The 12,295-nt window shown below is 38.9% G+C and overlaps 1 protein-coding gene across 1 annotated transcript in view; it reads left to right on the top strand.

The window, feature by feature from the left end:
• SNX4 (sorting nexin 4) overlaps positions 1-11,409 on the top strand; it is a 36,230-nt gene extending 24,821 nt beyond the window's left edge. The window contains 6 exon segments of the mRNA XM_076343014.1: positions 969-1,034; positions 5,249-5,338; positions 6,592-6,691; positions 7,487-7,632; positions 9,077-9,191; positions 9,519-11,409. Of these exon segments, the coding sequence (XP_076199129.1) occupies positions 969-1,034; positions 5,249-5,338; positions 6,592-6,691; positions 7,487-7,632; positions 9,077-9,191; positions 9,519-9,566 (565 nt within the window). The 3' untranslated portion in view covers positions 9,567-11,409.
• The last annotated feature ends 886 nt before the right edge of the window (positions 11,410-12,295 follow it).

Raw genomic sequence — 12,295 nt, 5'->3', positions numbered from 1 at the left:
GATTGCAGATGTCTTTCTCATTGGGGGTTTTAAAGTGAAATTAGGTGTAGTTCTGTAATAACACAAAGACAAACAAATGTCAACATCAGCAGAGTGGAATGTTTATGAAAAAGTGAAGGACAGAATAGATGCATTAGACATAAATTATGCAAAATACAAGGGGACCCCCTCCTTTTTTTTCTTATAAAAAGAGTTGTGGATGTAATTCTTGTAACTAAGAAATCTCATAAGGTTTCACAAAGCTGAGAACACAATTAAAATTGCAGTGTACATACTCGGGTGTGCAGAGCAAGTCTCTTGCTATCTTTGTTGTAGCTCTGTTTCCTTCTTTATCTAAATGATCTCCCTAATGCGAATAGGTAGTGGCAATAATGAGATGGTTGTAAGTTGATTTTTTTTTTTTTTTAAATGAATAGAACTAAACAGTGGTCTACTATGAAAACAGAAAACAACATACAGCAAACTGCTTCAGGAGCAGTAAAATGCTTGCAAACGTCAAATCCCACCTTCTGGTTTTTGGAATGAGAGTCTTCTATCTGACGTGTTGCAAGTCTGGAAAGCTTAGTTTCTTCTTGATGAGCATGTTAGACCAAATTCTGTTTTAGAAACTTCCCTTTTTTTTTCACACCCCCCCCCCTTTATTTTAAGTGCTAGTATCTTTTTTTTTCCCCCTAAATTGAGTTTTAGCTAATTAAACAAGATTCTTTCTTCTCAAAACTAATCCCACTCTAAGTGTATTTGTGAGGATGAGTGTAGGTGGCAGGGATGATTGTTTAATAGAGTGCTGTGAATAGCCTTGCCCCATTGTCAGTGTTGCTGCTTAGAGGAAGAAGACAGTTTGGCCAAGTCTAACTTTGAGGCAATTTCCATTCAGGTGTCACCTGGAAAGAAACTATATACAGGATGCAGCTTATTAACTTCCCTTACCCTTCATGTGTGATGTTGTTTCTCGTTTGTTTTTCCTACAGTGAGTGGAGTGCAATAGAAAAGGAGATGGGGGATGGGTTGCAGAGTGCTGGCCACCACATGGATGTGTAAGTACTGACTGAATATCTGATAGTTTGATGTAAGCCAGATGTAGAACTCTCCCTCTTTCCTCTCTTTTCCCTCAACCCCAAAGTACATACAAGCAGTGCACTGAGAAAGTTGGGGGTGCGTTGTTTTTAGGTATACAGTGTTTCTGTGACTTGGATGCAGGCACAATTTTAGCATCCGTGTACTGTATTAAGTAGCTCAAAAGGTCTCAGGAGAAGCAGAGGGGTTTCTTTTTTTTTATTATTATGTTGAAATTGTAGAAGTGTTTGGAATTCTTCCAGTTTTTCTTTTAAGCTACTATGCGAGAAACTGGTGGAATACAACTTTAATGTACTGCAGACCTGATGAGATCCGTTTGGTTTTGATAGCAGCATTTTGTACCATGCAGTAGATGGTACACAGATTTGGACTTAATTACAGAAAGTTAAGAAACTTAATTAATCAGCACCAAAACTCCAATGGATTCTTGAAACAAATACTGACTGGATGTAATGAAGTAGAGAATCCTCCCTCTTTGCATCTTTAGAGTCAGTTGGCAGAGTACGCGAAGCACAGCTTTCAAAATAAGAGTCTAGCACTTCAGAGTGCTCACAGAAGTGGTATTCTAGGCTCATGCTTTCTGCTTTCAGGTAGTCATATATAGTAAGTGAAACAGTATAATTTCTCATCACTCTGATTCCTCTTCTATAATTGCGCAGTACAGATAAGTAACAACTCCAGCAAGAGATGGAAGCTGTTTGACACTTCACACAATATTTTTACTGATAAAGTGTAATTTGTGTGGAAGTAACGTTATCAGTTTTAGTTTACAGTGCAGACTTACATATGTACTACTGCCTGGTTGTTATTGGTGTTATGCCTTGTCAAGTGGAAGGGTTTCAAGAGCCATGCCAAACTCTGCCCTCAGCTTCTTCAGAATAATTCTGGTTTTATCAGATCTTTAAGAATTTGAACCCCTCTGAATAATTTATTCACACTTCTGTGTTTTGGCTAACATGGTGGTTTGCACCCAAAAAAAGCTATAATATTTTTCAGGCAGAGGGCTCTGGCGAGAATAAAGAAATGGAGAATGCATTCTGTTTTCAGAAGAAAATAATTGAAGTAGAGGTGTGTCGTGGTTTAACCTCAGTCGGCAACTGAGCACCTACTAGGAAGGAAATTAACTCTATCCCTGCCAAAACCAGGACAAGGTGGAATATAACATTAAGCACCTATTGCGGTATGCAGAAATTGAAGTGATTATGAAAACATGGTATAATATAGAGGAGTTAAGGAGCCACAAGTGAGTTTTCAGTGGTTCAGATACACCACGCTAAGATGTCAAACACCTAGAAATGCGTAACTGACTAAAAAAAGTGGGTCTCACTTCTCAGTCAGGAGGCTGAACCCTCTCCACACATCTGAGATGTTTAATATTTCTGTCTGTAACACAGTTAGGGTTAAAGATCCAGAGTAACGGCAATGAGTTTCTGGGTAACTTTAATCACTGCATGAAGTCTGAGGTAGCTTTCATGTCTGTCATCTCTTCTGCTCTGGCACTCTCATACAACAATAATCTTTTAGTGACAATCCAGCAAGAAGCAGCAGCTGTGAGATTCAGGAACTCATTCAGTGACCCATGTGGTCTCCTACCAGTAAGGTTCATATCTATGATCTCTTGAAAGTATAACTTACCAGTCCAGTTACCATTCCCATAACATTAGACAGGAGTTTATTGCAACAGAAAGCTACTTCAAGAAGGTTGCCTAATATAGATGTTAAACTTCAAGACTAATTTAATTATTCTCTATCTACCCCATATGCTGTAGTCTTTTACTAGATGTTTATTTAAACTTTTGAGTTGTTACTGGTTAGTATGATCTAAAACTACTTAATATTTGGAGAAGACATCCCAAAGCACCTCTGGGTGTGTGTTGTATAACAGGATCAGGCTTGCTGAAGTGATAGAAAACAACAGAGTATGCTGAGAAAGCTCAAGTGAATGGCTGTAATTCTATCATTTAAAAGATGAAAGAAAAAAATGCCAGACCTTTGACTTCTGTTCTTTATGCTGTTAATGAGTGACCCTTTATCTATGTATCAACTAGATTGTCATTACAGGTGGAAGCAGTATAAACTAAAACAGGGGTTTAGTTGATGATTCCCATGAAGAGTGGGAATATATTAGGTACCTTGAGAACTTACTGCAGTGTTTCTCCTTCAGATTTTCCCTGGTTTGTCTACCTGCTTAGGACAAACCAGTATTTAAACTTCAGCTTAGGTAGTCAGAAATATAGCTTCTCTTACTACCTTTTTTTCAAATCAAACTTAAGTGTCATTATGAAAACCCTGTCTAAGTAAGGTGGGTCTTTGTTGGTTGGGTTTTTTTGTTCATTTTTTTGGAGAGTTGTTCTGCCACAGATGAGCTCTAGCACTGCTCTAAACTTAGAACTTACCTGAAACTGAAATGTGGTCCATCTGCTGCCCTGAGAAATCTAACCACTATACTAAAATTGTTGCACTTCAGAACTTAAAAATAGAGAGGGTAAGCCACTTATGACCTGTGTGACTGCACGATTTTTTCAGTACAAGTATATTTTTCAACAGTTTGGATTTCTTCTTACTTTGATTCATAATGTGAATTCTTGTTCTGCCAGTTCTTTTATCCCTTGTACTTAAACTGATCTGCTGTTGCTGATCACTTCATATGTTAATGTTTATCACCAATAGCCTTGGTAGGGCTTTTCCTGGGTGTGCCATGTCTTTGATTTTGCAGAGCATCAAAACAACTCACCTTGCTTGCAAACTTAGAAAATTCATACTTGAACAGTTGGGCATGTCTACAACTTCTCCTTAGGCTCCACATTCTTCCAGTTATTCTGCAAGTAGCTGCTCCCTCCTTGAAGAGCCTTAGTTCGCATGCCCTACTGAGCAGGCCTGAGGATGATGATAACTTTCAGCAGGAGTGTCTCCCTTTAGATTCTCGGGGGTCTAAGTGATATTGTTGTTTCTTTTGGAGCTTGCAGGAGGGATTTCTTGTTCTCTCCCAAGTCACGTTACCAGTTCCTTTTCAGCTTGAGACTCTGCCTCGTCTTCCATAGAGCTGGTTACTGGAGAGGCACAGGAAGAAAGGGAAAAACTGAGACTTTGCGAAGACTTTAAAGCCAAGAGGTGCTGTGATTAACGTTTGGGTTACATTGTGCTGGTCACTAGACAAGCATGGGCATAGGCTTGCTTCAGAGAGCCTGCAGCTGTGCAAGGGATTGCCACACACTTGAGAATCCAGACTGAGTTGGCAGAATAGATGAAGGCATTTGTGATGGGATCTCATTCATTCTGTTTATCTCCGGTGGCACGTGCCCTGTATTGCTGGCTAAAGTGGCATCCTGTTTCAGTCACTGTGCCAAGTGACATGTGCAGTTACCTCTTAGCTGTAGGCCTGTCCCTGCAAATGTGTCCAAGCACAGTCATCTTGGTTAGTGAGAACCTATTAAATACTCTCCAATAAGCAATATAAATGAGAAAAAGAAAGTGCTTTTTGCCATTTTTAGGAGACATCAGCCTAAATGACAAAACTCTTACTGAATGCAAGAACTGTGGAGTTGGTCCAAGCCCTTGTACTTCAGATTTCTCCCTAAAAGGCAGGTTTAAACTTCTTGTTGCTCTGAATTGATATGCCTGACTTACACAGCAGACAAAGCAACACACTTTCAAGGAGCTGAAGGACTTAATGTCGTGGTGTTGAGAGCACCACTGTGAGTTCTGTTGTACTCGGGCTGAATAATGAACAATGAAAGCAGCCTTTTAAATACTGCCTCTTTGCTTTTCAGAAGGTATGATGTTCACGTTCCTATGCCTTAATGCTTTAAGCCTTGTAGGATTTCTTCTGCACCATGTCTTTTTTTGCCTTGGTGCTGCGTATTGACAGTCCACCACAGAAAAGGAATAAATTGTTTTCCTTTCCTGTAATAAAAACTGCCTCATCTTCAGCAGGAAACTTATGATAGATCTTGTAGTAACAACCAAAGAAACAGGCCTGCAGGAGTGTTTGTATTTGCTGATTTTAAGAGTTTAATTAAAAACAAAGGAAAAACCCTTTATAGAAGTGTTTTTCAGTCTTTTGCTTTGTGACTGGTGTTTGTGTCAAACAGGTGTCCTCCCTTGCTACTCTATTTGTAGTCCTTAAAGGTTAAATTAAAGAACTTTATATTTAACCATGGCTGTTTTTCACCAGATATGCAGCTTCTATTGATGACATACTGGAAGAAGAAGAACATTATGCAGATCAGCTGAAAGAGTATCTCTTCTATGCAGAAGCACTACGGTATGTACAGAAGTGTATAGCTCAAATGGAAGCTGTAGTCCTTTCCTCTAATATCGTGTTGATGTTGAATTGAGCTTGGTATCCTTTTCTGTTCTCCGAGAGGTAGAAGTTTCAGTGTTGTGGAATCTCCATGTTCTCACCTCTTATTTTGCTTACATTGCCATGTGGGTGGCAATAAAAGTTAGAACTGAGCTATCAGTAGTGAAATGACAGAAATGTTAAAATTGGCATGCTGTGGAAGGTAATGCTGTTTATTCCTCTGGTTACACTGTTTCCTTGGCTTCTGGTATAATAGTGCCCCAATGTGCTGAAAGCTTCAGTTTTCAAATGAGATAGGCCAAACAGAGCTGCTACGGCCATTACAAATTCCAGCAAGTTTCAAAGCGCCCTTACATAACTTTCATCTGCTGTGCAGTATTGTGCAGCTAAATACTGATTTTTTTTTTTTTTTTTTTTTTTTAATTAGCCTTTATAGGGCAGTCCTCCCTTACAAGCAGTGATACAAAAGCAAACTGCTTTATGCTTTAAGATTGCACCTAAAGCTATTGTGCTCTCCATGGGCTGGCTCCGGACCTCTTGGAGAGGTCCGGGAGTGCTGTAGAGAATTGGGCTGGAGAGTGTGTGCTGCTGTGTGGGAACCCAGAGCACAAGTAGCTTCTCCTGGGAGACGAGTGTGCGTCTGGCCTTGGAGTACGGATGTAGCATCATCAGCCCACACAGGACTGGGACTTACTGCAGGTGGTCAGAGGAAACTCTCCTGTTTTCCAGATGAAAGGCACTATATGAATCTAGAAGCACAGTTTCTTGTTTCGTTGTTTAAAAAATAAAATGTGAAGAATTTTATGATTGACTGACACATTGGTGCTGTGACAGGTACCATCTCCAGGTACCTTTTGTCACAGTTGTGATTTTTCTGTAATATATTTTAAATAAAACTATTTTACAGTGGTGTCCTTAAGTAGGTGGTAGGGCTTGTATTGCTGAGAGTGTCTCGGAATGAGTCTGAAAAGAGGAGGAGAAGAGCAGAACGCTGCTGCACTAAGAACTTTCTTTATACTTTGATCCAAACTTGCTTAACTAATGCATTTGCAGAGTTATGCATTCTGTGATAAGGCTGTTGAATTCAAGCTAGACAAAAAACTGAACATGCTGCCTGCCAAAAAAAACCATGATGCCGTTTGTAAAGTTTAAATGGAGGGAAACATAGCAAAACAAAGTATTATGTGACAGATCTTTCATTGCTTACTTTTCAGGGCAGTTTGCAGGAAACACGAACTAATGCAATATGACTTGGAAATGGCTGCACAGGACCTAACATCTAAGAAACAGCAGTGTGAGGAGCTGGCAACAGGAGTGAGTCTTTCCACTTTCTTCTCCAAGATGCCTTTTTTTTTTTTTGAGCCAAGTTACTTAGAATGACATTTAAATGGCACTGACATGCTGGCTGCCACTTATGAGAAGCGGTATCATATGAGCTGTAGGCATCTGAGGTTTAAAGTAACTTGGTTCTTGGTGACATAAGCTGTTTGTACCAAACTTCTGTTATTGAATACTGAACAAGTAAAGGGTTGCAGGAAATACGACCTGAGCAGAATAAAACAAACAACTCTATCCTAAAGATCAAAATTCCAAAGACTTCCTTTGCCTTTTGAGAGGTGGATATTACTGATCTGTGGCTAGTCTTTTATATGGAAGATAATGTTACTTAAAATATTATATTAAGGTGGTAACTTCAAAAAAAGTGCTTAGAATTCTTAATATTGCTGTTGGTTCTATTGATGCTCTATACGCAACTTCTTTATGGCTTTTCTGTCTTATACAGAACACAAGACTTAGGTTCTTTCCTACTTCAGTAAGAAAATTGCTCTGAAAGGTTACCCATGTCAGTGGAATGACTCAATTATGGTCCAATCCACAGACCAGCCTTAAGAGTTTGAACATGAAATTACTTCCTCCCCACTTTGCTCAGGCTAATGTTGAGCCACCATACCTTCTATAGCTACTTATCAATGGGACATTCATGAAATGGAAGATAAAGCCAAAAATCAGCCGAATAATAAGAATAAGCCCAAATGCTGCTAAAATCACATAATGACTTGTGGCTGTGCTCAAGAATCCCAAATCTAGAGTGTCTTTGGTTTTTTGTAGACTGTGAGAACATTCTCCCTGAAAGGGATGACCAGCAAGCTCTTTGGGCAGGAAACCCCCGAGCAGAGGGAAGCCAAGATAAAGGTTCTAGAAGAGCAGATACAGGAAGGAGAAGAACAACTTAAGTCTAAAAATCTGGAGAGCAGGTAAACGGGCTTGACTTTTTCAAAGAAAACACAGGGTTTGTCTTAGCAAAAGTCCTTTACTGGATGCTCTTGAAGGTGTTTGCATTTTATAAGTGTTTTTAATATATTCTTGGTGTTTATGAGCTGTCTATAAAAGCTCCTGTCAGCTGCAAGTTTTGAAATAAAGTACAGTACATGCAGTTAGCTTCTGGTCTGAGAGTATGGCTTATGTAAAACCTGATGACTTTCCCAGTTACAGAGCCCACTCTAATGGCTGACTTGCATGCTTTTATGTTCAGCTAGTAATATATTTAGCAGGTGAGCTTGTAGGTCTGCAGCTGAGTAGCGTAAGACTCGAAAGCTGATTTGCTTCAAATATAGTATTTAGTTTGGTTTATGTGTATGGGTCCTGAGCTCATATTCTGCAACTTCTCATATGGGGGACAACTGACTCCTGTTTGAGAGAGATTAGAAGTTCTGGTGAGTTGTTTGAAGTAACTGCTTCTCGGTGCTCTAATGAAATTTTCTTCAGGAATGCAAACATGAAAAATAGGAACTAACATTCCTAAAGCAACGTGATTGTGTCAGAACACATTTATCGTATAACACAAGGGGTAAACGTGGTATCTCCTAATATGTTAGGATTAGAGCTGGAAAGATAAGACTAGTTCATGAATAGTTCAAAACAACAAGACGCTCAGTAAATGCAGTATCTTAATCATTTTGACAGAAGTACTGGAGATCTGCTTTTGTAGCTCTGGAAGCAATTTTCAAGTGAATACTTGCCTTGTATGTATAGTCCAGCACAAATGAAAGCTATGAATTATAGAAATCTACCTCCATTTTAGTTAAGGAGACCTGAAGACACATCACCAAACCAACAAAATTAATTCCTGAAGTGAATTGTCCAAGTCAAATTTGCATTGTAAATGTTTGTTGTACTTGAGTGTCTCAAATCCTGATGACAAGTGAGTTTTCACATTGGAAAGACTAAGATTCTGACTTGACAATTGACAAAGAAATGTGCAGTGTTGTGTGCTGAACGTTAGCATAAAGCTACTTAGTTACCCTAACAGAATCTGAGGAGAAAAGTATATTCTGAATTATACTGGTTCTGTGGCAGTGATGCTTACTGGGGGGGGAAAAAGCCGCAAAACAAACAACCCAGCAGGTGCTGTGAAACTGATTCCCTAGATTAAAAACCTTAAGAAGAAGGTGGAGAATTAGATAGTAGTGCCAATTATAAAATGAGGACACTGTAGGATGCATAACAACTGCAGAACTTGGTTTACTGACTGAAAGAAGGAGCGCTTTGTCATATATATATATATATATATATATATATATATATATATATATATATATATATATATAGCTTCTCCGCTGAGGGTTCAGAGGAAGGAAGATCAGCTGAGGATGGAACATGTAAAACACTTACTAACAGAAATATTGCTTTTAATTCCAGAGACTTTGTGAAAAGTGCCTGGGCTGACATTGAACGATTTAAAGAACAAAAGAATCACGATTTGAAGGAGGCGCTTATAAGCTATGCTGTTATGCAGATTAGCATGTGCAAAAAGGTACGTTTGTGAAAGGCCAGGCTAGTGTATATATTGTATCAGCAGGGGATCAGATGCAAACTTTCAATAACTAGGAACACTGCAGTCGCAGAAGGTTGGAAGTCACTAGCGTAAAACCTCCTGCATATTCTGTCCTACTTTAACTCAGCTGCATGTTAATGTTGATATATAATAGGCAGTGTGGTCCAGTTCCAGCATGGTCTCTGCCTTACTCTTGTGTGAAGTTCTGTGGGACTTCTTTGTAGACTCTTCTGTGGAAGAAAGTCTGTTGATGAGGTTTGCAAACAAAGTGTATTTCCACCTATTGATTTTCAACTTTTTTTAAAGGGAATTCAAGTTTGGACAAATGCAAAGGAATGCTTCAGCAAGATGTGATTATCTGGAAATGAATTCCTCCTCCAAGTGCCAGAGAACGGAAGCACAAATGTATAACACCCATGTTAAGTTGCTACATGACTTACATATAAATCATGAAATAAATGAGTGAATAGTTTTTCTTTCTGCTGATTGTAATTGTTAATAAAGGACAAAAAGGACATGTTATTAAATGTTTAGCCCTGAGTGCCACTTCTGTGGCATGTTTTATATGTGGTAGCAAATAATTCAGGGGTAAAAGAGTTACTGAAAACTACAGCTCTGTACTGGAGCAAAGGTATAGGGAAAGTTATCCCAGAAAGTATGAACTGAACTGTTCTGAGACTTGTGAAACACCATGCTCTGTAATGTGTAGATCACTTCCAGATGCCGTTCTTTTCAGCCATTGCTGTTTAGAATTTGTAATGCTCAAGGGTGCTTTGGTTTCATAATGGGACACACAGTTGTGTTCTTGAGGTCTACACCATAAGAGGACAAGAAATGAAATATTGTAATGCTTAGGGTTCATATTTAAATGCCTTTGCATGTCCATAGAGAAATGTGCTTTTCCAGAGTTCAGGTTAAGCAGCCTCAAGCTCCTGAGATGTTTGAAACTCTCTACAGTAGAGGTGTTGTACAATGGTTTGATACAATATTCTGCATTTACTGGTTCCCACTTAAGTTTTGATATGGGCATAGATTTCTTAAACTTCTTCCTGCAAGTAAAGGAGACTGGTGATCCAGCTGAGCAGCAAAACCAAAGTCAAAGCTGGTAAGAAGCGGATGCAACTTCTGTTTGGTTGTTTGGAACCTGTTTACACTAGATGTGAATCTGGCCTGTGGTACCTCCTCTTGTAACTGAAGCGGTTTGGTTCTTAAAAGAATAGTTCTTAATGAAGATGCTGAAATAAGAAAACTGGTGCAACTTCTGTCATACTCAAGAGCAGTGATGTGCAGAATCCACAACGAACCAAGGTGTCTGGCTCTTGTAATGATGTCTCCGTGTGTGTATATACACCAGTATAACATGATCTGCAGTTACAGGTACTTGCATTAAATGTTTCAAATTATGAAAAACACTTACCGCTGTCCAATATTGGGCTTTTTCTACATACTTAAAGCTCCTGAAGTCTTGTGGAATTTGTTGGACTTGATTGCTAGTCCTAAAGGAAGCTTTGTAATACTCTGAAAAGTGTATTTAATTATTCTGGATTATAACTCTACTTGGATTCTGATTTATAAGAGATACTCCAGGAAGTCCTTAAAAGTTCTTTTGATAAATTATCAATAACGTACTTACTGATATGTTCCATGTTACTTTTGTCTCTGCAGCATTTCTTTTCTATAAAACCATTATAAAGAATTTGTAGGCCTGGTGTACACTACAGCTTAAAACTCTGAAGTAAAATGCTGGTCACTCTAATAACCTATGTTGGCTTTTTCAAAGCATATGACAGTGACGCTCCTGGCTGAGAGATGATGTTGGGCAGAAAGAGGTCTCTCCGTATAACATTTACAAGGAGAAGCGTTGTTCCGTTCAGAGGTTGCAGTATCCAGTTCCGATACAGGCTGAAGGACTCTTACATTCCAAACCAAGAAGTTGCACACTTGATGTATTCAGTAAACCTTCTAAAGGAGTGGTGCCTTAATACAATACCTTGAGGCGCTCAGAGTAGGTATTTTTCATGCACTTTGATTTTTGGTAGATCTTTCTGGTGCCTCTTTCCACATTTCACTTGCTGTACAGCTTATTAAATGTATTAGTATGCCTTTTTTTCCTTGCTAGTTGTACTAAATTTAAGAAGGGAACAAAATGGTTCTTGTAAGTTTTGTGCCAAATAAGCTAAATAAAATTGCTCTTTGATATTTTTGTTATGTTGTTTTTTGTAAAAATGCTGTCTTCCCAATTCTGACAACTGCTGTTCAATTTCTTGAAATCAGTTCTTGTCCCTCTTAGCTCCTAAATGGTCTCCAAGCTTGGGTGTAAAATTTAAGAAGTAAATTGCCCACAACTACCTTATTTGCCTTGTAGGTGAAGAACATAGTGTTAAGGCCAAACTTAGATGCTTGTTAGAAGCCGGCTTTGATCCCTGCTTTGTTTTTGCCCAAACAGAACTAGCTGTCTGACTTGCATGCATGTCTTCATCTAGGTAAGAAAAGATGCATTTGAAAAGGTTTTGCATTGTTTGACAGAAATTGGGTGAAAGGTGGGTTAAGGATAATTTGCAATAACTTTTACTTCTGCTGTTTGCAGAAAAGCATTGCATGCGGTCTGTGTACTTGTGGATCTTAGCAAACAGTGAAGGTTTCTCCCCCTCTTTCAGCTTTTTAATTTTTAAGGGGAAATCCTGTAGTTAATGGCTGTTTTCATGTGGTTAACAGAGTCCACATGACAAATGCACACTTGTGAAACATGCATTTTTCCGGTTACAGTGCAGATTTAACTTCTGCAACTCAATCCAATCTGCCTCAACGAGCTTCCTTCAATTATCCAGTAAACATCAAAAAATTGGTGGAAGGCCTTGAGAATAATAGCAGGTAGGTAGACCATTTTAACTTAATCTCGACAAAATGTTTGTATATAGAAGAGTTTACCTACATGAATCATCTGATTTGCTGATGGAGCTGTCACTTCTGTCCCAGGCAGCTTTGCTGGGTGGATTATCACTGTTCGTGCTATCCCTGACCTTCCCCATTACCAGCAGGACCTTGACTTGTCAGTACATTTTAGTGGCTACTGTTGTCCGCTC

The sequence above is a fragment of the Aptenodytes patagonicus genome, chromosome 6 (genome assembly GCF_965638725.1).
Source record: "Aptenodytes patagonicus chromosome 6, bAptPat1.pri.cur, whole genome shotgun sequence".
Classification (NCBI taxonomy): domain Eukaryota; kingdom Metazoa; phylum Chordata; class Aves; order Sphenisciformes; family Spheniscidae; genus Aptenodytes; species Aptenodytes patagonicus.
This window is presented reverse-complemented; position numbering and strand designations above follow the sequence as displayed.